A 26,480-nucleotide genomic window follows, 5' to 3' on the forward strand; every position below is an offset into this window, starting at 1 on the left:
AAACTGTCCATTCGCATGAATGGACACAGGCAGACAGTGTTTGTCAGTAATGAGGATCACCCTGTGGCTAAACATGCCTTGGTGCACGGCCAGCACATCTTGGCACAGTGTTACACCATCCGGGTTATCTGGATACTTCCCACTAACACCAACCTGTCAGAGCTCCGGAGATGGGAACTTGCCCTTCAGTATATCCTCTCTTCTCGTTATCCGCCAGGCCTCAACCTCTGCTAATTTCAAGTTGCCGCCGCTCATACCTCACCTGTCCTTCAACAACATCTTTGCCTCTTTACTTCTGCCTCGACTGACATCTCTGCCTAAACTCTTTGCCTTTACAAATGTCTGCTTGTGTCTGTGTATGTGCGGATGGATATATATGTGTGTGTGTGTGTGTGTGTGTGTGTGTGTGTGTGTGTGTGTGTGTGTGCGCGCGCGAGTGTATACCCGTCCTTTTTTCCCTCTAAGGTAAGTCTTTCCGCTCCCGGGATTGGAATGACTCCTTACCCTCTCCCTTAAAACCCACATCCTTTCGTCTTTCCCTCTCCTTCCCTCTTTCCTGACGAAGCAACCGTTGGTTGCGAAAGCTAGAATTTTGGGTGTCTATCGACCTGCCAGCACTTTTTTTTGGTAAGTCTCATCATCTTTGTTTTTAGATATATTTTTCCCACGGGGAATGTTTCCCTCTATTATATTCATACATTTGGAAACAGTTTCACTAAGAAAACAGTAAAATATAATCGAAAGAAACCATCTAACAAGCTGTGGCTTACCAAAGAGATAAAAATATCTTGTAAACAGAAAAGAGAAATGTATCTTATAGCTAGGAGGAGTAATGATCCAGAAACAGTGCAACATTATAAAAGCTACTGCATTGTATTAAGAGAAGTTATTTAAAAGTCCAGAAGTATGTGCATTATGTCTCAGATTAGCACATCTGATAGCAAAATTAAAACAATTTGGAATATTGTTAAAAGGGGAACATGGCAACCAAGAGCACAGAAAGAATGTATTTCTATCAAACTCAATGAAAAATCTGTTAAAAAAACGTCAGAAATAGAAAACATTTTTAATAATCATTCTTTAAGTGTTGTAGAGAACACAGGATCCAGCTATTCATTAGAAAATGCAAGGGAGTGTATGGAAGAGGCAATACCTACACAATTTGATAAAATTGAAATTCAATCCACCTCTTCTACTGAAATTAGGGAAATAATAAATTCACTCAAAAGTAAAAGCTCACGTGTAACTGATGGCATTTTCAACAGAGTACTAAAATCTTGTTCCAACAGATAAGCAGAATTCTCAGCCACATATGTAGTAGCTCACTGAAACAGGGCATTTTTTCAGATAGACTGAAATACACTATTGTTAAACCATTGCATAAAAAAGAGGATATGTCTGACGCTAACGACTCCTGCTCGGTCTCACTTCTGACAGCTTCATCCAAAAATTCTTGAAAAAGTAATGTATTCAAAAGTAGCCAAGAGTAAGCTTTTGATTGTGTGAATCATGAAATTGTACTAGATAACCTTAAGTATTGTGGTATGAGTGGGACAGTGCACCATATGGTTTAATTCGTATTTAATTGGAAGAATGCACAAGGCTGAAATTAACAGTACGTAATGATCTGCAGTGTTGGCTAACTGGAGAGGTATGAAGAATGGTGCCCCATAGTGTTCAGTCTTGGGTCCTTTATTGTTCTTAATATCTATGAATGACTTGCCACTCTGTATTCATAAAGATGCAAAGCTAGTTCTTGTTGCTGATGATACATTTATAGTAATCACACCCAACAAACAAGAATCAGCTGAGGAAATTGTAAATAACGTCTTTCAGAAAATTATCAAGTAGTTCTCTACAAACGGACTCACACTAAATTTTGAGAAAACACATTATATACAATTTCGTACAAGAAATGGCATAACACCATTGAGAAATATAGACTATGAACAGAAGTCTGTTGCTAAGGCAGAGTATTCAAACTTTCTGGGGATGTGCATTGATGAGAAATTGAATTGGAAGAAACACATTGATGACTTGCTGAAACAGTTAGGTTCAGCTACTGATGTTGTTGTGGTTACTGCAAACCCTGGTGATAAACATATCAGTAAATTAGCCTACTATGCCTATTTTCATTCACTGCTTTCATATGGCTTCATATTTTGGGTAATTCATCATTACGAGAAAAAGTATTCATTGCACAAAAGTGTGTAATCAGAATAATAGCTGCAACCCACCCAAGATCACCTTGCAGACATTTATTTAAGGAACTCAGGATATTCACAGTACCTTCGCAATGCATATATTCACTTATGAAATTTTTTATTAATAATCCACCCCAATTCCAAAAGTAACAGCAAAGTACATAGCTACAACACTAGAAAAAAGAATGATCTTCACTATTCTGGGTTAAATCTGACTTTGTCACAGAAAGGGGTGAATTACGCTGCCACAAAAATCGTTGGTCATTTGCCAAATAACATTAAAAGTCTGACAGATAGCCAACCAGCATTTAAAAACAAACTAAAAGAATTTATGAATGACAACTACACCTACTCAATAGATGAATTTTTAGATATGAAGCAGTAAAAAGACACACCACCACCACCACCACCACCACCACCACCACCACCACCAACAACAACAACAACTTATGTTAAAGTGACACATTCCACATCATTGCAAAATGTCATATGCAGGATCTATGGGACTAGTATTAATGTATGTATGTATGTATGCATATATGTATTTTTCACACAGTATATTTCCAGTGGTCAGCATGCTCCTAATAAATGGGCAATTAATAGATTCCTTACTTACTTACTCACTCACTCACTCACTTTCTTTCTTTCTTTATCCTTTGCTTCCCTACTGAAACATTCACCAACCCCTTCATACCTACAGTATTTTAACTTGCCTCTATTAGTGAACAGTTAAAAATAAGTAAAGACAAATGATACCACACTCATGTCACATTTTATTTCACAGAAATAATGGAGAAAGATAAATCAATTAACTTACAAGAGATTGGAGAGGAAACAATCAACCGTAGTACATGACAGGAAATGACTGTGACTAGTTCATAGTAAAATGACTGAAGTGGCAAACTTTTAGGAATAACATTTTGCAGTTCAGTTTTAGGAGTTTGTACATAATGTCAGGTCACATTTGGCTCAGGACTCCGAAATTTGGACTCTGTTTCTGATTGGCAATCAATGAATGACAAATTTGAGGGAAGTTAGAACTACTTAAGTGAAATAAGTTATCAGCCTCTTTCTGCACAATGAAGTCTTATATAAGTAAATATAGCAACATACAATTGCATGTATCCAATATCTAAAGATCAAAAAACTACATATTTACAAATGTGATAAATACCACAATGCTTTGAACACAGTACATACATATAATATTTCCTACAATGGGATGATAATCTTACAGTGCTCAATTAACAGCATGATTACTACAGTACAATATTTGGACAGATCATCTTATCTAATCAAGAGAACTTAAAAAAATATGATACACTTACAATCTTTATATTTATAAGCTTCATGAAGTATGGTTTTTAACTACACATGATAATGATGTAACTTTTGAACCATCTACAATGAGGTAAAATGCAAGTTTGATGGCACAGGGAATGCATGAGGGACAAAGTTTTTCTAAAATGGTTTTGTATCTGGTACAACTGTCATTTACAAAATAACCTGTTGTAAACACACAAACTGCAGTGCAGAAACAACAATAATTTAAATTCCACTAAGTCAATGTTCACAACAGTTAATCTCCTTTATATAATATCCTTTATAGAGGAAATACTTCTATTTTGAAGCATGTCTTTTTAATACTGCTGGACACCTGTTTTTCAAAAGAGCAAGCCCAGCACTTAGGAAACTCTCTAATGTTTTTAAGGTGTGGTTACAGTTATAATTTGGTTTAGCTGAGATTCAGTTTTATTATCAAGTAATGTTAACAGTTCCCGTGGCTGCTCCTTGTTTTGCTTTAAATGTTCACATCTATCACTACCACATTGTTCACATTCTATTATGTGAGACCTGATGGAGTTCTTTAGCTTCTGAAATAAAAATAAAACTACATTAGAAATGCAAATTACCATTTTCAAACTGTAAGGATAACATACTTCATATACTAAACATAAAATTCTACACATTATAGTTTTCTAAGCAGACACGTCTCTCATATGTGAAGGTACTCACTCTCCAGCACATTCTACCTCCTCAGAAATCACCCTCATTCACTAATCTAGCATTGGCTTTTGGTCCTTATTTATATGTCTATTTGAATGTTTATTTATAACAAAATAATTTAATTGGACAGATAAATAAAAAATCTACTCACAAAGTGGCAGCAGAACACACACATAAAAGGAGGTTATACTCAGGCAAGCTTTCAGAGCCAGTGGCTCCTTCTTCAGGCAGAAGAGTAGAAGTGGAAGGAAGAGTGGTGAAGGGAAAGGACTGGAGAGGTCTATGAAAAGGGGTAGATTTCAGGAAAGTCACTCAGAACTGCAAGTCAGGGGAGACTTACCACACAAGATGAGAAGGAAAGACTGATTGTTGGGGACTGCATCAGATGAGATTTGAAAACCTGAGAGCTTAAAGATGGAAGACAGTATAATATGCAATACAGAGATTATTGCTTAAACATCATTTATGAGTTAATAAGAGTGAAAAGCTAAGTTGGTGGTACATAACAGATGTGGGAAGGAGCAGTGAAAAATAGATGGGTAAGACAGTAAAAGATGTAGAAAACTAAAGAATAGTTACTCTGAAGAAATGTTGAGATGGAAGAAATTAACTTAAATTAAGGTCAGGTGGGTGGCAGGAACCAAGGACATGTTGTAACACTAGCTCCCACCTGCAGAGTTCTGAGAAACTGGTTCTGGGTGAAGAATCCAGATGGCACATGTGGTGAAACAGGCACCGAGGTCATGATCGTCATACTGTAGAGCATGCTCTGCAACAATACATTGTGTGTTGCCAGTAAACACCCTCTGCGTATGCTCATTCATCCTAACTGACAATTTGGTGTTAGTCATGCTGATGCAAAAACGCCAAACAGTGTTTACATAAAGGCTGGTATATGACGTGTTGTTTCACTGGTGGCTCTCCCTTTGATAGTACGGGTTTTCCAATTACAATACTGCTATAGGTGGTGGTAGGAGGGTGCAAAGGGCAAGTCTTGCAGTGGGAAGGGTCACAGGGGTAGGAGCTGTAGGGTAGGGAGATGGATGTAGAAAGAGCATAGGGTCTGACAAGAATATTGCAGAGATTGGGAGGCCAATGAAAAGTTGTTCTAGGTGTGGTGGGTAAAATTTCAGACAGAATGGATCTCATTTCAAGACATGATTTTGGGAAGTCATGGCCCTGCTGATAAACACATTTCAGACCAGGATAATAGTGAGTAATGTTTGTTTATGTGTCTCTAAGTACACAAGAAATGCCAGGGCTGCTTTGTCACGGTGTACTTGTGTCTGACCTCCATGTACTTTTAGCTTTCAACTCCTTAATAAAATGTTGCACACAGTGAGTGATGTCTGGAAATCCCAATGGATACATGAATGTATATATACTGTGCCATAAAATTTTGATTCACTAGTCTCATCGTCTCATCGTCATTTAAAAAAGGCTCTGAAGAAGACATGGGAAATTATCATCCAATTTCCATTTTTCCTGTGTTTTCTGAGATATTTGAAATGACTGTTGCAACCAAAATTCAAAATTTCTGTCACAAATTTAATGTTATATCATAAAATCAATTTGGCTTCCAAAAAGGCAAAAGTATGATTTATGAAATTAATGAATTCACAAATAAAGTTAGTTTCACCTTAGATAAATAAAAAAAGCTGCAGAAATCTTCTGTGACTTATCCAAGGTGTTAGGCTGTGCAAACCAATCACTATTATTATACAAAATGCAAAAATATGGAATTACATGCAGTGGCTTACAGTGGTGTAAGTTATATTTGACAAAGTGACAGAAAAGGGTTGTCATAACACCAGACAAAAGAAAATATTTCTCAAAATCACGAGGCCCAATCCTTTTTCTTTTTTACATAAATGTCTTACACAAATATAAATCATCATTCAGTTTTATTTGCTGATGACAGATCACTACTGATAGAAAATAAAAATGCAGAAGAAATTCCCAAAAATATCATGAAAACTCTAGAAAATCTAAATGTGTGGTTTCATCTAAATGGCCTGTAACTAAATATTTCAAAAACACAGCTTATGCAGTTTAAGACAAAACAGTCTAAAATAAATTATATTCAAATTATGCATGGAAGTCTGGAACTAAACAAAGCAGAATGTGTTGAATTCTCAGGAATGCAGTTGGACAGAAATCTGTCATGGTTCTCACATATAGACTATTTAAAAGATAATGTCAATCATAGCCAACGTCTCTGCCAAAGACATGAAAAAAGTAGTGTACCATAGCTACTTGAGGCAATAGTGAGATACGGCATTGTCTTTGGGGGAAATACTGGCAGTTTGACAAGAATACTAACTTTACAGAAAAAATTATAACAACACATTCCTGTCTACAGATTCATAAGCTCTGAGAAAGCCCATTAAGGTCACTATAAAGTGTTTTTATCTTTCCTGTGACATTCTTCTAATACCTGATGTTCTAATATCCTTTTCAGTCCAAAAGTCTGTTCAGTGAAGTTCCTCATTTTTCAGAAAACAACCTGATAGTCTCCAGTGCCTGACTTGAGCTGCTCTTCTATCCTACTCACCAATTATCTAGAGATTATATTACTGATTTCTGAAAAGCATTTGACGTAGTACCACACCTACACTTATTGTAGGATCATATGGGGTGTGAAGTACAATTTGTGACTGGATTGAGGACTTTTTTGGTAGGGAAGACACAGCATGTTATCTTGGATGGAGAGGCATCATCAGATGTAGAGAGAGCTTCGGGTGCACCCCAGGGAAGGATGTTGGGACCCTTGCTATTCATGTTGTACATTAATGACCTTGTAAACAATATTAATAGTAAAATCAGGCTTTTTGCACATGATGCAGTCATCTATAATGAAGTATTATCTGAAGAAGCTGCATTAATATTCAAACAGATCTCAATAAGATTTCCAAGTGGTGCTAAGATTGGCAACTTGCTTTAAATGTTCAGAAATGTAAAATTCTGCACTTCACAAAAATTAAAAATGTATTATCCCAAGACTACAATATCAATAAATCACTGTTGGAATTCGCCAGCTCCTACATATACATGAGTTACTCATACGTATACCTGGGTGTAACACTTTGCAGGGATATGAAACGGGATGAGCACATAGGCTCAGTTGTAGGTAAAGCAGGTGGTAGACTACAGTTTATTGGTAGAATACTGGGAAAGTGCAATCAGAGTGTTAGAGTGACAGTGAGGAAACTGAAATGACTCTTTAAGATAAACGTAAACTATCCTGACAAAGTCTATCAACCAAGTTTTGAGAATAGGCTTTAAATGATGACTCTAGAATATACTACACCCCACCCGCTCTATGTATCACTCATCACTCACATAGGGATGATGAGGACAAGATTAGAATAATTACAGCATGCACAGAGGCACTCAATCATTCTTCCCCTGCTTCATATGTGAATGGAATGGAATGGAAAGAAACATTAATAACTGGTATGAAGGAACATACCCTCTGCTATGCACTTTGTGGTGGTCTGCAGAGTGTGGATGTAGACTTAAGAGGTTGTTGCAGTTATCCAGTACCATTTTGTCACTCTTCTCATGAATTGGCATGATGGTTTTTTCCCAGGCTTTTGATACCTTTCTGTTCATCCAGATGTCCTTTATTATTCTTTTATATACTTTGCTCTGTCACCAGACAGCCCCATTTAATTCCCTCAGTGTAAATGCCATCATAACCTTCATCCTTATTGCTCTTGAGAATCTTAATTATTTTTAACACTTCCATGAAGGTGCGTGTATGAGCTCTGCAGTTTACCTTGTTGTATTGTAGCATTAACCTTCCTGTAGGTGTTCCAGGGTCTGCAGATTGTTTAAGTACCTTGCCATTTCCACAAATTGCATCTTTCTCTCTATTTTCAGTTCAACATCATGTCATTTCACATTGCTTCATGGCCCTTTTATCTTGTTCTTTATCTCCTTACAGAAGGCTCTTGTCTGGTTTTCCTTGACTGCATGATCAACTTTTCCAACTTTCATTCCACTTGTTTTTCCTGGAATTTATTATTATTTTAGCAGTTATTCTCAGTTTCACAAATTTTTGAGTTGTTTTCTTTCTTAGTTTTCTGCCAGAGCCTCCATACACTTCTTGCAGACTCAATAGCTTCTTTACACTCATCCAACTACCACTCTTATTTTCTTTTATGTCTGCATCTACACTGATACTCTGCAAACCACTGTGAAGTGCATGGAAGAGGGTATTTCTTCCCATTGTATAAGTTATTAGGATTTCTTCCTGTTCCATTCATGTATTTAGTGTGGGAAGAATGATTGTTTAAATGCCTCTATGGTGCTGTAATTAACCTAATCTTGCCCTCACAATCCCTATGCGAGTGGCAAGGAGGAGGTTGTAGTACATTCCTAGAATCATCATTTAAAGCCAGTTCTTGGAACTTTGTAAGCAAGCTTTCTTGGGATAGTTTACAAGTATCTTCAAGCATCTGCCAGTTCAGTTTCTTCAGCATCTCTGTGACACAGTCCCATGGGTCAAACATATCTGTGACCATTTGTGTTGCCCTTCTCTTGTTACTTGGGAGCAGTCATTCTCGTTCCACTTTTATGATGTTCTTCACTTTCTCCCACATGTTTTAACTGTAAAATCCCCTGAAAATTGGAACCCTTCAACCCCCACAAACCAACCAGCCAACCAACCTTGCAAATTCATTCTTGTATCTGTTCAAAAGTTATTTGTTAACTCTGTTAGTGTTCATGGTTTTCTATCTTTGATTTCTATTTTGTAGCCATTTGCATTTCATTTCAGTGAGGCAATAGTCAGATTCCATTCTACAGTTTTCATGACACTAGTGTTCAAAATCTCTGTGGTTCTTGTCTTAGGTCATTACATGGTCTAATTGTCTCTCGCTAACCCTATTACCTGGAGTCATTTCATCTTCTTAGATGCATTGACTTTATAGTGAGTGGTCACAATTCTCAGCTTGCGCCTCCTGAACAGATTTGCTAGCATCTCTCCATTCTCATTGATTCTCTTGCGTGCCAAATATTCTATTACAAGGCCTTTGAATCTCTTCTCTGTACCAAACTGTGCATTGGAAATACCCAACAGGACTGTTACTCCCCTCTTATTTGCTTCTGTCATTACCTTATATATTATGTTCCAGAACTGCTCTGTTCCTGCATTGTCTTTTTTGTTTTTTAATTCGCAGGTGCATGTACATTTATCAGGATATAGATTTTGTTTCATGTATTCATCCCCAGGTACAAGAGCATCTTGTTGACACCCTTCCATTCAGAAACATTAGTCAGGTAGTGCATGTCTACCACAACATTCTGACTTCGATGTGTTCTCATTGATGAATCTTATTTCTTGCAGTGCCAGGATGGGTATTCTATATCCTTTCATACTACCCAGGACTTGCTTTACTTTGTCAATCTTGATTATAATCTGAATGTTAATGGCTCCCAATTTAAATGTCAGTTTTCATATTATTTCACTGTCTGATTCATTACAGATAATGAGGAAGCACCTCAAATGTATTGGTTGGGGTGTAATAGCTCAAATTCTTCCTTGCCCTCACCCCTTTTCCCTCCCCCTGTGTACAGTGCCCCTATATCTCACTGGTGTGCCACTTACAATAAAGACAATGATTGGTGGTATGTCCCCATCCAGTATTTATTTTGAAGGAGACAGTATCCACCGACAAAGTAAGTACTTGAGGTACCTTTGATACCTACTGGTAGACTGTTTAACACAACTGATTGCACTAGTTTATAATCCATAGAGGTGGTTTTCATCTGTTTACAAATTGCAATTAACCCATTTTTTCATGTGCAAGGACAACACTTTCAGTGGAGCTGCAATGCTCTACATTGGCCAAAACTATGCTGTCAAGTTTTTCCTAACTTGTTATGATTTAGCTTCTTTATGATTGGGCCTGCAGTGAAATACATATATGTCTTGAAATGACATCGTAAGTATGGTTTCAGTATCACTGCTTAAAATAATAATCAATAAATGTTTTAAGCAGTGATACTGGAGCGTTACTTACAATTGTCATGATTTGTCCATCGTCTCTCTGTTCCCTTCTACCTTCCCTTCATACTTCTTTGTCCCTCCCTCAAACATGCAGGATTCAAGTTTTTCCTTTAATATCCTCTTCTGCCCTCCTCGTTTCATACAAGAATATGGCTTTTCATATCTGTTATCTAACTGTATTTTCTTTCTTATTTTCTCTATTTCCCCCCTGTTAATTTGCGCTACATACTGTTGTAGAAAATGAGATATCATATAATTCTATAATGCTTGCTGGGAAATCAGTGACCATTTTTTGCATGGATAAGCTTTTCATTTGCTGCCAATAAAGACAAAGTTGTACCAAAATGTTCCTAAGTCTACATAGAATTGTTATGAGTCCATTTGAATTCTCCAGCTTTCTTTATGACTACAAGTGGCTTAGATTATTCATGAATTTTTGAACACAAACAAGATGACAGAATTTGTCCCCAAGGGACCAAATCTGAAGATGCAAGTACAGAGTAAGATCTAGTTGGAACATAATTTTAGCAGTTATCATTGGTTTCTCCATCTTAAGCTCACTGTAGTTAATTTAAGTAAGCTTAAGATTGATTTTAACAGCTGCTGCAGGAGATGGCCATACAAACAAACATATTATAATACTTTTAGTTAATATATTTTGGGAACTTTAATTCCCTCTTCTATACCCTTCTCCAATGTCTTCATTTGAAGCGTTACAATATAATGGCCTATGTATTGACAAATAGTCCAGAAAATAATGTCAGGATCAATTGCAAATAAGGTAAATATGGAAACTAAATGTAAAATCATTATCATATTTTTATTAGTTGTTCTTCACTACTTACTTCTTTAAGTGTTGATCCCTCAGCCTTAATTACAACAACAACAGCAAATGCTGGTATGCACAGGAGTGATGCTGACGCTATGCACCAACCAAGCACTTCTGCCCAAACTGGGTACCTATACTCTCCGTTGTTGTATGTGGGAGATTCATAATCTATGAGGCAGAATACCCACACACACTGTAAAGAAGACAATTGACAAAATCAGAAATGATAGAGTCACTTTTTTATTACAGCAAAAAATTGAAAGTTACAAATTAAAATGAGACTATGGGATTGGTCAGAAAAAAGAGGGAAGGGAAATGAAGGCAGGTGCTGTAATTTTCGTAGTTGTGTTATATTTTGCTGTCAGTAGCTCTGAGTTGACCTTTACATTACAGTTGTTCAGAATGAATGTACTAAAGTATGGAATACAGTGTGCTGCAACCAGTGCAGTGAAACAACCAATCTAAGGAGATAGGTAGATAGATAGATAGATAGAGAGAGAGAGAGAGAGAGAGAAAGGTGTGAGGTGCAGCAAAGTGGAGTGAGGAGTGTAACAGACATAGTAACTGCAGCATACAACGTGTCTGGATGCTTTCACAGGTGACTCTTGGATCCTTAACCATGAGAAGAAATGATGGAAAATTTGGGCTAGCTAGACAGATGTTGTCTGTATATTTTGAAGGACTCTGGAAATATTATCAGGATATTTTTATCACTCCTACTTCCCAATACGAGGTCCCCCCCCCCCCCCTCCACACACACACACACACACACACACACACACACCACACACATACACAGGAGCCTCATTTGTGGCGACTAACTGTTGAGATTCCAGAGGAAAGAGCAGATGCAGTCCTTGTTGTGGGTTCAGATAATGTAGAATTTGTTAATGAATTTGAACTAGACCAATGGTTTGTAATGTTGAATGGATGGGAAGGATTCCATTAGGTGACCGACTAAGATGTTTTTGCATACCCCTGACAGGTACAGGGATTCATTTGTAGATCTTGCCATCAAAGGAGAAGTAATTATGGATAAGAATGTAGCTTGACAAGCAGATTGTGGAGGAGGTACTAAGTTTTGTGTCAATATGATAATGGGGAATTTAGTGAGTGAGTGTATGGGGGTGGGGGGTGGGGGAAGAAGGGAGGTTGGCATCCAAAGATGGAGCATTTAAGCAACGAAGAAAACAGCATTGTCGTATGCCAGCTGTGCTGGAATTGCTGTGGAGTATTCAATGTAGATATGACTATTACATTGCCTGCTCACATGGAAGGCCACCACAAAACAACCTGTTGTGACTAAATTCAACCAGGTTGCAGAATGCAGCACACAGCACAGCATCTATGACATCAAGTACTGCTTCAAATGCCCTGCCACTTGGCTCTTATTCCCCTCCTACTCTAGCATAAGCTTTTAAGCTTTTCTTATCTGCACAGACAGCAACTGTCTGTACAGTATATAATCATTTCCAAAATCTGCCCACCCCTCCCAGCTCTGAAATCTCCACTAGTCTCCAATCACGAGCTGTCGTGTCCCTCCCTCCAACATCCTTGCCTCACTGTTTGCATCTCCTCTTTCCTAAAAATATATGGTCTGCTTCTTCAGTTTTGTGACTGGTACCAGAATTCAAAGCAGTATTGTATATCTACTGATATTATCAAGAGCAATATTGTAATGTTACCTGTGGGCAGACCTTTAAGCAAACTTATTGAGCTGCCAAAATCTCTGTGTGGAAAGCAATTAATTATACAACAATTCTATGTGAACTCTCGAATTATCCAATGTGCAAGCCGTCTTCCTAGATGTCAATCTCCACCTCTCCAGTGGCTCCATAAATACGTCTGTTCATATCAAGTGCACCAATCATCAACAATAACTACATTTCGACAACTGTCGCCTGTTTCATGTCAAAAAGTCTCTTTCTTACAGCCTTGCTACCTATGGGTGCTGCATCTGAAGCGAAAAGCTGGAGTTGTCAAAATATGCTGATAACTTTTGGGTTGTTTTGAAATTCCACCTTGTGTGAACACTAACTTTTTATTCACCCCAACCTGTTTTGGCACCTATGTGTTACCTTCTGTGCATCGAATTTTATTTCTATGAAGTATAATATAAAGTTTATAATAATTCATCTATTGTAGGCCTAAAAATTTTAACATGTGCAGTTGATCAATATTATGAGAAGGATAGTTGCTACTCACCATATAGCGCAAATGCTGAGTCACAGACAGGCACGACAAAAAAGACCATCAAACAAAAGTTTGGCAGTCTTTTTATTGTGCTGGTCTGTGACTCAGCCGTCCACTATATAGTGAGTAGCAATGATCCTTTTTGTAGTATTGTTATTATTCCAGCCTAAATTTTCTATTGTTTGAACTTGTGCATTTTGTTTGGTTTGTTTTGACAGCTCACCTGAAAATTACATTGCTAATGTAATTGTGTTGTTATAGAGGGGTTCCTGTACCCTTTCTCTCATTTTTGACAGCATGGCATCTGCAAAGTTGTCATGAAGCAAGACATTTCTTCACAACTAATTTGCGGATGTTATGGCGACAAAAATTATAAATCACAAGCATGGACAAATGTCAAGAGGAGATTCAGACCTTGATAAGATAATTCTCTATACCAATAACCTCACCAGAGCCTTTATTGGCAGCCAATACTCTATTTCAACCAGACCATAAATAGATCTCCCACTCCATCTCCCCATCACCTTCTCTGACAACATTTGTGCAGCTGCCGAGACATCTATCTTTCTCGCTCCCGCCTTGCACTATTCCTCAAGCCCCTTTGCCTTCCGTGTTCTTTCCTACACTCTCCCCACATCTGTCAGCCAAGGTAACTGCTCTCAGTAATCCATATTCTTTAATCAGTGCTGTTGGTGCTGCCACTGTGTGTGTGTGTGTGTGTGTGTGTGTGTGTGTGTGTGTGTGTACTTTCTGCTACAAGCAGAGCCACTGCTCTAAAGCTAGTGACCACTGTATTCTGTGTGTGTATGCACCACACATCAATTTGCTATGGGTGAGTGGTTGCATTGCTCTTATTTTACATATTGTTCCATCCAGGAATTTCCATTATTATTAAAAATTTCTTTTTCTTTTTGTATTAAATTAATGTTTGCATGGCATAATGGATTAGTAGCTTTCTATTTACTTTTGTTTTTATATTTTCTTTGTTTATTACTATTTTTTTAATTTGGTATTCGTATTTCATAGATCCATACATGCCAGTAATTCGCTTGGATGTGGAACGTGTCAATATAATTGTACAAATACAATTAATACTACAAAATAATAACAACATAGTACAGTAATATAAATAATTGCAAGTATCAAATTTTCTTATTTACTAGCTAACATTTATCTAGCATTAAACAATGGAAAATTCAGGATGGAATGTAACTATTATGAAAAGAAAAGTTGCTACTCACCATATAATGGAGATGCTGAGTCGCAGATATGCACCACAAAAAGACTGCCACAAGTAAAGCTTTCAGCCATTAAGGCCTTTGTCATGTCAACTATAGACACACACACACACACACACACACACACACACACACGACCGCAGTCTCAGGCGATTAAAACCATACTGTGAGCAGCAGCACCAGTTTATGATGGGAGTGGGGACTGGGTGGGGATAAAGAGGAGGCTGAGGGAGGGTTGTTGTTATTGTTGTGGTCTTCAGTCCTGAGACTGGTTTGATGCAGCTCTCCATGCTACTCTATCCTGTGCAAGCTTGTTCATCTCCCAGTACCCACTGCAGCCTACATCCTTCTGAATATGCTTAGTGTATTCATCTCTTGGTCTCCCTCTATGATTTTTACCCTCCAGCTGCCCTCCAATACTAAATGGTGATCCCTCGATGTCTCAGAACATGTCCTACCAACCGATCCCTTCTTCTAGTCAAGTTGTGCTACAAACTCCTCTTCTCCCCAATTCTATTCAGTACCTCCTCATTAGTTATGTGATCTACCCATCTAATCTTCAGTACTCTTATGTAGCACCACATTTCGAAAGCTTCTATTCTCTTCTTGTTCAAACTATTTATCGTCCATGTTTCACTTCCATACATGGCTACACTCCATACAAATACTTTCAGAAACGACTTCCTGACAATGAAATCTATACTCGATGTTAACAAATTTCTCTTCTTCAGAAACGCTTACCTTTCCATTGCCAGTCAACATTTTATATCCTCTCTACTTCGACCATTATCAGTTATTTTGCTCCCGAAATAGCAAAACTCCTTTACTACTTTAAATGTCTCATTTCCTAATCCAATTCCCTCAGCATCACCTGACTTAATTCAACTACATTCCATTATCCACGTTTTTCTTTTGTTGATGTTCATCTTACACCCTCCTTTCAGGACAATGTCCATTCCGTTCAACTGCTCTTCCATGTCCTTTGCTGTCTCTGACAGAATTACAATGTCATCGGGGATCCTCAAAGTTTTTATTTCTTCTCCATGGATTTTAATACCTACTTCGAATTTTTCTTTTGTTTCCTTTACTGCTTGCTCAATATACAGATTGAATAAGATTGGGGAGAGGCTACAACCCTGTCTCACTCCCTTCCCAACCACTGCTTCCCTTTCATGTCCCTCAACTCTTATGACCGCCATCTGGTTTCTGTACAAATTGTAAATAGCCTTTCACTCTCTGTATTTTACCCCTGCCACCTTCAGAATTTGAAAGAGAGTATTCTAATCAACATTGTCAAAAGCTTTCTCTAAGTCTACAAATGCTAGAAACGTAGGTTTGCCTTTCCTTAATCTTTTTTCTAAGATAAGTCGTAGGATCAGTATTGACTCACGTGTTGCAACATTTCTACGGAATCCAAACTGATCTTACCTGAGGTCGGCTACTATCAGTTTTTCCATTCGTCTGTAAAGAATTCGCGTTAGTATTTTGCAGCTGTGACTTATTAAACTGATAGTTTGGTAATTTTCACATCTGTCAACAACTGCTTTCTTTGGGATTGGAATTATTATATTCTTCTTGAAGTCTGAGGGTATTTCACCTGTCTCATACATCTTGCTCACCAGATGGTAGAGTTTTGTCAGGACTGGCTCTCCCAAGGCTGTCAGTAGTTCTAATGGAATGTAGTCTACTCCGGGGGCCTTGTTTCGACTCAGGTCTTTCAGTGCTCTGTCAAACTCTTCACGCAGTATCATATCTCCCATTTCATCTTCATCTACATCCTCTTCCAATTCCGTAATATTCTCCTCAAGTACATTACCCTTGTATAGACCCTCTATATACTCCTTCCACCTTTCTGCTTTCCCTCCTTTGCTTAGAACTGGGTTTCCATCTGAGCTCTTGATATTCATGCAAGTGGTTCTCCTTTTTCCAAAGATCTCTTTAATTTTCCTGTAGGCAGTTTCTATCTTACCCCTAGTGAGATAAGCCTCTACATCCTTACATTTGTCCTCTAGCCATCCCTGCTTAGCCACTTTGCACTTCCTGTCGATATCATTTTTGAGACGTTTGTACTTTTTGCCTGCTTCATTTACTGCATTTTTATATTTTCTCCTTTCATCAATTAAATTCAATATTTCACTGTCACCCAAGAGTTTCTACTAGCCCTCATCGTTTTACCTATTTTATCCTGTGCTGCCTTCACTATTTCATCCCTCAAAGGTACCCATTCTTCTTCTACTGTATTTCTTTCCCCCATTCCTGTCAATTGTTCCCTTTTGCTCTCCCTGAAACTCTGTACAACCTCTGGTTCTTTCAGTTTATCCAGGTCCCATCTCCTTAAATTCCCACCTTTTTGCAGTTTCTTCAGTTTTAATCTACAGTTCATAAGCAATTGATTGTGGTCAGAGTCCACATCTGCCCCTGGAAATGTCTTACAATTTAAAACCTGGTTCCTGAATCTCTGTCTTATCATTATATAATCTGATACCTTTTAGTATCTCCAGGGTTCTTCCATGTAACAACCTTCTTTCATGATTCTTGAACCAAGTGTTAGCTATGATTAAGTTATGCTCTGCGCAAAATTCCACCAGGCGGCTTCTTCTTTCATTTCTTAGCCCCAATCCATATTCACCACTATGTTTCCTTCTCTCCCTTTTCCTACTCTCGAATTCCAGTCACCCATGACTATTAAATTTTTGTCTCCCTTCACTACATGAATAATTTCTTTTATCTCATCATACATTTCATCAATTTCTTCATCATCTGCAGAGCTAGTTGGCATATAAACTTGCACTACTGTACTAGGTGTGGGCTTCGTGTCTATCTTGGCCACAATGATGCGTTCACTATGCTGTTTGTAGTAGCTTACCCGTACTCCTATATTTTTATTCATTATTAAACCTACTTCTGCATTACCCCTATTTGATTTTGTATTTGTAACCCTGTATTCACCTGACCAAAAGTCTTGTTCCTCCTGCCACCGAACTTCACTAACTCCCACTATATCTAACTTTAACCTATCCATATCTCTTTTTAAATTTTCTAACCTACCTGCCCGATTAAGGGATCTGACATTCCACGCTCCGATCCGTAGAATGCCAGTTTTCTTTCTCCTGATAACGACATCCTCTTGAGTAGTCCCTGCCCGGAGATCCGAATGGGGGACTATTTTACCTCCGGAATATTTTACCCAAGAGGACACCATCACCATTTAATCATACAGCAAAGCTGCATGCCCTCGGGAAAAATTACGGCTGTAGTTTCCCCTTGCTTTCAGCCGTTCGCAGTACCAGAGCAGCAAGGCCATTTTGGTTAGCATTACAAGGCCAGATAAGTCAATCATCCAGACTGTTGTGCCTCCAACTACTGAAAAGGCTGCTGCCATCTCTTCAGGAACCACATGTTTGTCTGGCCTCTCAACATTGTCGTTGCACCTACATCTACATCTACATCTACATCTATACTCCGCGAGCCACCTTACGGTGTGTGGCGGAGGGTACTTATTGTACCACTATCTGATCCCCCCTTCCCTGTTCCATTCACGAATTGTGCGTGGGAAGAACGACTGCTTGTAAGTCTCCGTATTTGCTCTAATTTCTCGGATCTTTTCGTTGTGATCATTACGCGAGATATATGTGGGCGGTAGTAATATGTTGCCCATCTCTTCCCGGAATGTGCTCTCTCGTAATTTCGATAATAAACCTCTCCGTATTGCGTAACGCCTTTCTTGAAGTGTCCGCCACTGGAGCTTGTTCAGCATCTCCGTAACTCTCTCGCGCTGACTAAATGTCCCCATGACGAATCGCGCTGCTTTTCGCTGGATCATGTCTATCTCTTCTATTAATCCAACCTGGTAAGGGTCCCATACTGATGAGAAATACTCAAGAATTGGACGAACAAGCGTTTTGTAAGCTACTTCTTTCGTCGATGAGTCACATTTTCTTAGAATTCTTCCTATGAATCTCAACCTGGCGCCTGCTTTTCCCACTATTTGTTTTATGTGATCATTCCACTTCAGATCGCTCCGGATAGTAACTCCTACGGTACGGCTATCTGTATCGTTGAGGCACACGAGCCTCCCCATCAACGGCAAGGTCTATGGTTCATGGGGGGGAGGGATAGTATGGATAATATGATGCGGGTGGCAGACAGTTAAGTGCTGCTGGTTAGACAGAGGGCAGGGGAGGGGGTGGGGAAGTAGTGAGAAAGGAGAAAGTCTGAGTGCGATGGTGGAATGATGGCTGTGTAGTTCTGGAATGGTAACAGGGAAGGGGCTGGATGGGTGAGGACAATGACTAACTAAGGTTGAGCCCAGGAGGGTTACGGGAACATAGGCTGTATTGCAGGGAAAGTTCCCACCTGTGGAACTCAGAAAACCTGGTGTTGGTGGGAAGGATCCATATGGCACAGGTTGAAGCAGTCATTGAAATGAAGGATGTAATGCTTGGCAGCATGCTCAGCAACAGGGTGTTCCACTAGTTTCTTGGCTACAGATTATCGGTGGCCATTCATGCAGACAGACAGCTTGTTGGTTGCCATTCCCACATAGAATGTAGCACAGAGGTTGCAACTTAGTTTGTAGCTCATATGACTGGTTTCATAGGCAGCCCTGCCTGTGATGGGATAGGTGATTTTCGTGACCAGACTGGAGTAGGTGGTGGTGGGAGGATGTATGGGACAGGTCTTGACATCTAGGTCTATTACAGGGGTATGAGCCATGAGGTAAGGAGTTGGGAGAAGGGGTTACCTCACGGCTCATACCCCTGTAATAGACTTAGATGCAAGACCTGTCCCATACATCTTCCCACCACCACCTACTCCAATTCAGTCACAAACATCACCTACCCCATCATAGGCAGGGCTACTTGTGGAACCAGTCATGTGATCTACGAGCTGGGCTGCAACCAGCATGCTGCATTGTATGTGGGCAGAAAACCAAAAGCTGTCTGTCCGCATGAATGGTCACCAATAAACCACGGTCAAGAGATAAATGGACTTCCATGTTGCTGAACACACTGCCAAACATCATATCCTTCATTTCAATGACTGCTTCACAGATTGTGCCTTATGGGTCCTACCCACCAACAGCAGCTTTTGTGAACTGCGCAGGTGGGAACTTTCCCTGCAATACATCCTACATTCCCATAACCCTCTTGGACTCAACCTTTGTTAGTCACTGTCCTCATCCATCCAGCCCTTCCCTGTTCCAATTCCAGCACTACACACCCGTCATTCCACCATCACACTCAAGTCTTTCTCCTTTTCTGCTACTCCCTCCCGCTTTCTGTCTAACCTGCAGGAGCACTTCACTGTCCGCCACCCTCACCATACTATCCCTCCCCCTACCCACACCAGTCTCCTCTTTACCCCACCCAGTTGTCACTCCCATCATGCACTGGTGCTGCTGCTTGCAGTGTGGTTTCAATTGCCTGAGACTGCAGTCGTGTGTGTGAGTTGCGTTTGCGTGCACATGTTTGTGATGGCCAAAAGTTTTATTTGAGACAGTCTTTTTGTTGTGCCTATCTGCAACTTCAGCATCTCCGCTATATGGTGAGTAGTCACTCTCCTTTTCATAATACTGTTACATTGATCTAGTACTGTAATTCACTGTCTAACATTAAAATAGTATTGTATCTTTCATCTAATAACTCAATAACAAGATAGATCTTTTTATTCAAGAAGTGTATGTGGGAACTTTTAATTACTTCTGGAAAAGAATTCATCTAAGGAGTACAGTGGACAGTCAAGTAGGTATTTCTTTAACATACATCTGAATAGCATTTCATTTTCTCTCATAATTTAATTAGGAAGTGCATTAAAAGTCATAATAGCAGCATACTTTACTCCCTTCTGTAGAAGTGAAGTTTTTTAGTTTAAAATAGATATCATCTTTCCCTCTAGTGTTATAGTTGTGGTGCGAACAATTATTTTCATAATGAGCGTAGTTTTTAATGACACAATTCATCAGAGAGTATATATACTGACTTATTGTTGTCAGTGTTCCTAACTGAGGGACGAGTTTTCTATATGAGGTTGATGGAGAAACCCCACACATAATTCTGACTGCTCTCTTCTGAGCTGTTAGGACTTTTTTTTGGGGACTGGTCAATTACCCCAGAAGATTATGCCACAACTCATTAATGAGTGAAAGTGCCCAAAATAAGCCAATTTCTGAATGGTGATGTCCCCAAAATAAGTGATGATTCTTAAAGCAAAAGTTGCTGATGTCACCCTTTTTAGAGTCAGGAGGGACACATGATGTTCCCAGTTGAGCCTTCTGTCAATAAGAACCCCTCGGAATTTAGTGGAGTGTACCTGCTCTAGTACCTGTTTGTCATGTGCAATGACTATGTTCTCTAGATTTTTATTTTTAGTGTGGAACTGAATAAAATTAGTTTTTTAATATTAACTGAAAGAGAAACCAAGCTGCAGCTTCTTGGAGCATGTCATTAACATCAGGCTCTAGATCAGTAGCAGACATACTGTCTAACACAATGCTTGTCTACCACAATTACATTCATTAATTCATAATACACTAGATGGAAAAATATTTCTCCTGGATCTGTACTTTTTTGGTTTCTGCATTTTTCCATTTATATCTACAATTTTTATTTGGAACTAATTATTATTTTATTAGTAATGTTTTATGTAATGCCTGTGGAAGAAACACAGTGACACAAATAGTAACCAACAAACTTTTGTTCATATTCTATCACTAGGAAAATAATCTCGCATTACTAATAACTAAGAATAAGTCTGAAAAATATCAGGCATACCATCAAAAGAACGGGTGCTGCTACCCACCAGCAAAATCTTATATAAAGTGAAGGAAACCTGCCAGTCATATCATTTACATTTCTTGCAAGTCTGTGGGCACCATACAGCCAAGAAATTCCAATCACTTCAAAGAATGCCAAGAACATTATTGATATTGAAGCAGCATATTGATCTACTAACTGGAAGAAGTAGATACCACCCTGGAAAAATAATTTGTTTATAATATCACATCACTAATTAGTAGTACATAATAATACAAAAATTACACCACCACTGCACATGAGTAGGGAAGGGGGTTTGAAAGAATGTGCATAATGACATCTCAAATGGAGTGAACTAATTTAGAAGGTAACATGAAACACAATCATATCTAAAATTTGGAAAAAAGCAGGTAGCATGAAAGTCTTTTATCTGAAATATATTAAATAAAACTGCCTGCTGACAGAAGGCAACTTCCAACATCTTAATATGAATTATTGTCAACAAGACGTATTTTTGAAAAAAAGCAACTGTTATATGATAAATGCATTCCACAACATACATTTCCAATAGTTTACTTGAGTTACTGAGCCTTTTGACAATGTCAGATATGATGGAACAATTAGTATGAAAAGCACGAGTTGTATTTCCTATGCAGTAAAGAAACTATAGAATATAGCATACTCTTAATAAAACTAGCTTATGATTTATGAAAAGAAGGAAACACTTTCAAAAAATTCTACCAAGTCATTAATCATAATGAAAACAAAAAAATAACAACATTCACTCAAGAAAATCTGGGCTGGAATACAATGTGTACAAGATGACAAACCACTTCACACCAAACAGAAGAGCTACTGAGCAAACCGGCACATCTTTAAGTATTCCCTCCCTCCCCCTCCCCCACCCCCTCTTCTCCCCCTTCCTGCTCTTGCAGACACCACAAATAAAATTTCTATGAATAAAATCAAAAAGGTTTGGAGTCCGATCCTCTGTAACATCTCACTTAATGTGTATGTATTTCCTGATGTTCCTTCAGTTTCATTTGTATGTAAAGTGTGAAATTCCTTTGAATTGGGTGTAGTAATTGTAATAAACACAATCTTCCCTTCATGTTCTTATGCTGCTTTCACCTATATTGCAAGGAGTGTCACTTTCTTAGAACTGTCATTGTAGTTCTGTAATATTCACACTATATTCCAAGTATGCATATTTTTTGTTATGCAACATTTCTGTTATAAGAAGGCAAGGTGAAAACCTCTTTGACTGCTATTAAACACAATTGACACTTAAAACAAAAAATAACTGAGGTCTGATGTGTGATGTGTGACTGTGTACTTATTTTCCTCTCATATGTTCATGGATTTCGTCTGAATGAAAATGTAACATAGAAGTGGAAAGTACTTTAAACTGTTAACATTCATCATTACTGAGCAGAAAGAGTACTTACTTGCTTATATGGGACTTTTAAATGCTATAAAACATATAAAATAAAAACAAAGTTTAACAGCTTTACAGAATCATGACAGACAATCCCATGTACTAGTAACAAAAACATCCAACATGTGGATATTTGAGTTGGAGTTTCATAAAATGTTTAAAACCAAGTTAAAAGAAAACATATGAATTGTGGAGGAACTTTGAAGAACATTCAAGAAAAGAAATGTCTGGAAATTTCTGTAACAGACATGGGGGTAGGAAATATGTCGAGGCCTCCATAAACAGTTAACTTTGCAAAGGCAATGGTTCTAACGGGAGACAACAACTAGAATGTATGAAACAGAAGGTGCCAAAGACTGAGTACGGTATTGAAGTAGATATAAAAATGTTAATGCCAGATAAGAAGAGAATGAGAATGATATACAACTAGTTAAATATAGTTTTAAAAAAAGAAATGGGAAAATATTGTGTGTTTATTTTTAATATGTTCTGAATGAAACTGATACTCATTCAGTGAAAAAATGGCTGGCTGGAGTATTGGGATCTTGCTACCAACTGACCATGAGACTGAACATCTGTCACATACAGAAATGACTGAAAATACTATTTTGGTTGCTCGGCACTAAACTGACATTACTGCATTATTATGTTCAAACAATATTTTCTGGGCTACTAGTAACCATTTAATGAAAGTGAATATTTTGTGGTATTAATATCTTACCTGTGTAACATGTGGAAGACCAAAAAGGAATGATATAGCACACACTATCAGTACCAGCATCTCATGACACATAAGTCTTTTCCTGACCCAGTTTGGGAAACCATCCTGTATGGATGTAACAACAACTTCGACTATAGCAAACTGAAACATAAAATGATCATGGTGCACAACCTGTTATAATTTTTGATAAAGCAGTTTTTTTTTCATAAATGGGTCAACTATTTTAATGTCAGCACTGTAAATGTCAGTAAAGTTTGAAGAAGATCTCATTTTGAATAATTTATTTATAAATATCTTACTAACATTATATGTAACTGGCTTCATTACTGTTATAGCTCATACCTGGCTATTCAAGCTGAGACACAGCAACATGAAGAAAAAGAGAACAGCCCACAGCTGAGATGCTGGCATTTTAGCCATTGCCTGTGGATATACAATGAACACAAGACCTGGGCCTGAAAAAATGTTCATCAAACAGTTATGAGCAAGAAGTCACAGCACAATAAACATAGTTTATTTTGACTTGTATTTAATATATTTCAACTATCAGTCGTCCTTTGGAATTTTTATAGGCAGATCTAGATTTCAGCTAGAAACTAGCCATACTCAATGAACTATCATTTTTGATCAATGCGTGTAATGCCTGTTGGTTGGGCTTCATCCACAGTTCAATGAACTGATACAGTTGATTTTTATTGTGTTTTTTGTGTGTTAAAATCTCTTCCAAAGCTTTGTCATTTCTGTAGTCTCGCATTAACAATTTTAATACACTTCCATTAATAACAACTCTATTTAAAACTGATTCAAACAATTTTATCACAGAGAAAAAATTTTTCCTAAAATTTAATAGCTCAATGGGTAAGTGGTCAGCATGTCTGTCACGTGGAGGATCTGGACTCAATTCCTGGTACTGAAAAGAATTTTTCCTTGATGGGAGGACTGAAGTGGGATGGATTCACCTTCATGATGCCAACTGACAAGCTACTTAAGCTGAAAGCAATGGCTCCAAGCTCTGGGAACAGTGTGCTGATGTCATGTCCCCCTCCATACCACACCCCAATGACACCACTGGCAGAGTATAAAATGGCAGTTCTTCAGTAATGAATGATCTGTACAGATCAGTACATGGAGCAGTAACTTTTGCCAGCTCCTTACAATAAAATATGGTTCTTGGCAACAATTATACAATGATTACATTCAGTGTTACAGAGAAAAAATAACACACAGTGTTATAAAGAAATACTACACTAACCAAGATGTGCATTATGTTCTAAAGCTCCTGTAATCATGATGAATAGCATCCAATCTCACATGGCAATATGTGCCCATTTGCTTTAAAAAGCAGGGATGTAATTGGCGTATTTGTTTAAGATACATTACACAACTTCTCCTATCTTTTGTAGGCTGGATGCCATGTTGTTGTTGTTGTTGTTGTGGTCTTCAGTCCTGAGACTGGTTTGATGCAGCTCTCCATGCTACTCTATCCTGTGCAAGCTGCTTCATCTCCCAGTACTTACTGCAACCTACATCCTTCTGAATCTGCTTAATGTATTCATCTCTTGGTCTCCCTCTATGATTTTTACCCTCCACACTGCCCTCCAACGCTAAATTTGTGATCCCTTGATGCCTCAGAACATGTCCTACCAACCAATCCCTTCTTCTTGTCAAGTTGTGCCACAAACTCCTCTTCTCCCCAATACTATTCAATACCTCCTCATTAGTTATGTGATCTACCCATCTAATCTTCAGCATTCTTCTGTAGCACCACATTTCGAAAGCTTCTACTCTCTTCTTGTCCAAACTATTTATCGTCCATGTTTCACTTCCATACAAATACTTTCAGAAATGACTTCCTGACACTTAAATCCATACTCGATGTTAACAAATTTCTCTTTTTCAAAAACACTTTCCTTGCCATTGCCACTCTACATTTTATATCCTCTCTACTTCGACCATCATCAGTTATTTTGATCCCCAAAAAGCAAAACTGTTTTACTACTTGAAGTGTCTCATTTCCTAATCTAATTCCCTCAGCATCACCCATCTTAATTCGACTACATTCCATTATCCTCGTTTTTCTTTTGTTGATGTTCATCTTATACCCTCTTTTCAAGACACTGTCCATTCCGTTCAACTGCTCTTCCAAGTCCTTTGCTGTCTCTGACAGAATTACAATGTCATTTGCGAACCTCAAAGTTTTTAATTCTTCTCCATGGATTTTAATACCTACTCCAAAATTTTCTTTTGTTTCCTTTACTGCTTGCTCAATATACAGATTGAATAATATCGGGGATAGGCTACAACCCTGTCTCACTCCCTTCCCAACCACTCTTCCCTTTCATGCCCCTCGACTCATATAACTACCATCTGGTTTCTGTACAAATAGTAAATAGCCTTTTGCTCCCTGTATTTTACCCCTGCCACCTTCAGAATTTGAAAGAGAGTATTCCAATCAACATTGTCTACAAATGCTAGAAACACAGGTTTGCCATTCCTTAATCTTTCTTCTAAGATAAGTCGTAAGGTCAGTATTGCCTCAAGTGTTCCAATATTTCTACTGAATCCAAACTGATCTTCCCCAGGGTTGGCTTCTACTAGTTTTTCCATTCGTCTGTAAAGAATTCACATCAGTATTTTGCAGCTGTGGCTTATTAAAATGATTGTTCGGTAATTTTCACATCTGGCAACACCTGCTTTCTTTGGGATTGGAATTATTATATTCTTCTTGAAGTCTGAGGGTATTTTGCCTGTCTCATACATCTTGCTCACCAGACGGTAGAGTTGTGTCAGGACTGGCTCTCCCAAGGCTGTCAGTAGTTCTAATGGAATGTTGTCTACTCCCGGGGCCTTGTTTCGACTCAGCTTCTGGTTATTAGAAGAGATGTTTTTAAAAATGTATTTCACTATAGACAGAAGCATTTGTTACAGAGTGTTATTTGGGTATTGTCAATATCCTCAAAACATCAGTTTTGCATAACGATCTATCTTGTCTCTCTGCCAAATACAATGCTCAAACTGGTGCAAATTATTACTGAGATGTTAGTCTCATAATGCTTTTACTGAATTGTATTAGAGGAAG

General features: G+C 38.3%; 1 protein-coding gene across 2 annotated transcripts in view; it reads right to left on the reverse strand.

The window, feature by feature from the left end:
* Positions 1 to 2,964: 2,964 nt before the first annotated feature.
* LOC126473331 (sodium- and chloride-dependent GABA transporter ine-like) overlaps positions 2,965 to 26,480 on the reverse strand; it is a 353,680-nt gene continuing 330,164 nt past the window's right edge. Inside the window, exons 5-10 of one of the 2 annotated variants that reach the window (XM_050100331.1) lie at positions 23,744 to 23,856; positions 23,402 to 23,542; positions 21,261 to 21,461; positions 11,073 to 11,249; positions 4,882 to 4,980; positions 2,965 to 4,078 (exon numbers count right to left, since the gene is read on the reverse strand). In XM_050100331.1, coding sequence (XP_049956288.1) covers positions 3,911 to 4,078; positions 4,882 to 4,980; positions 11,073 to 11,249; positions 21,261 to 21,461; positions 23,402 to 23,542; positions 23,744 to 23,856 — 899 coding nt within the window. In that variant the 3' untranslated portion in view covers positions 2,965 to 3,910. The remainder of the gene's footprint in view (positions 4,079 to 4,881; positions 4,981 to 11,072; positions 11,250 to 21,260; positions 21,462 to 23,401; positions 23,543 to 23,743; positions 23,857 to 26,480) is intronic. The other variant, XM_050100321.1, reaches the window with a different exon arrangement.

The sequence above is a fragment of the Schistocerca serialis genome, chromosome 1, assembly GCF_023864345.2.
Source record: "Schistocerca serialis cubense isolate TAMUIC-IGC-003099 chromosome 1, iqSchSeri2.2, whole genome shotgun sequence".
NCBI classification, from domain to species: domain Eukaryota; kingdom Metazoa; phylum Arthropoda; class Insecta; order Orthoptera; family Acrididae; genus Schistocerca; species Schistocerca serialis.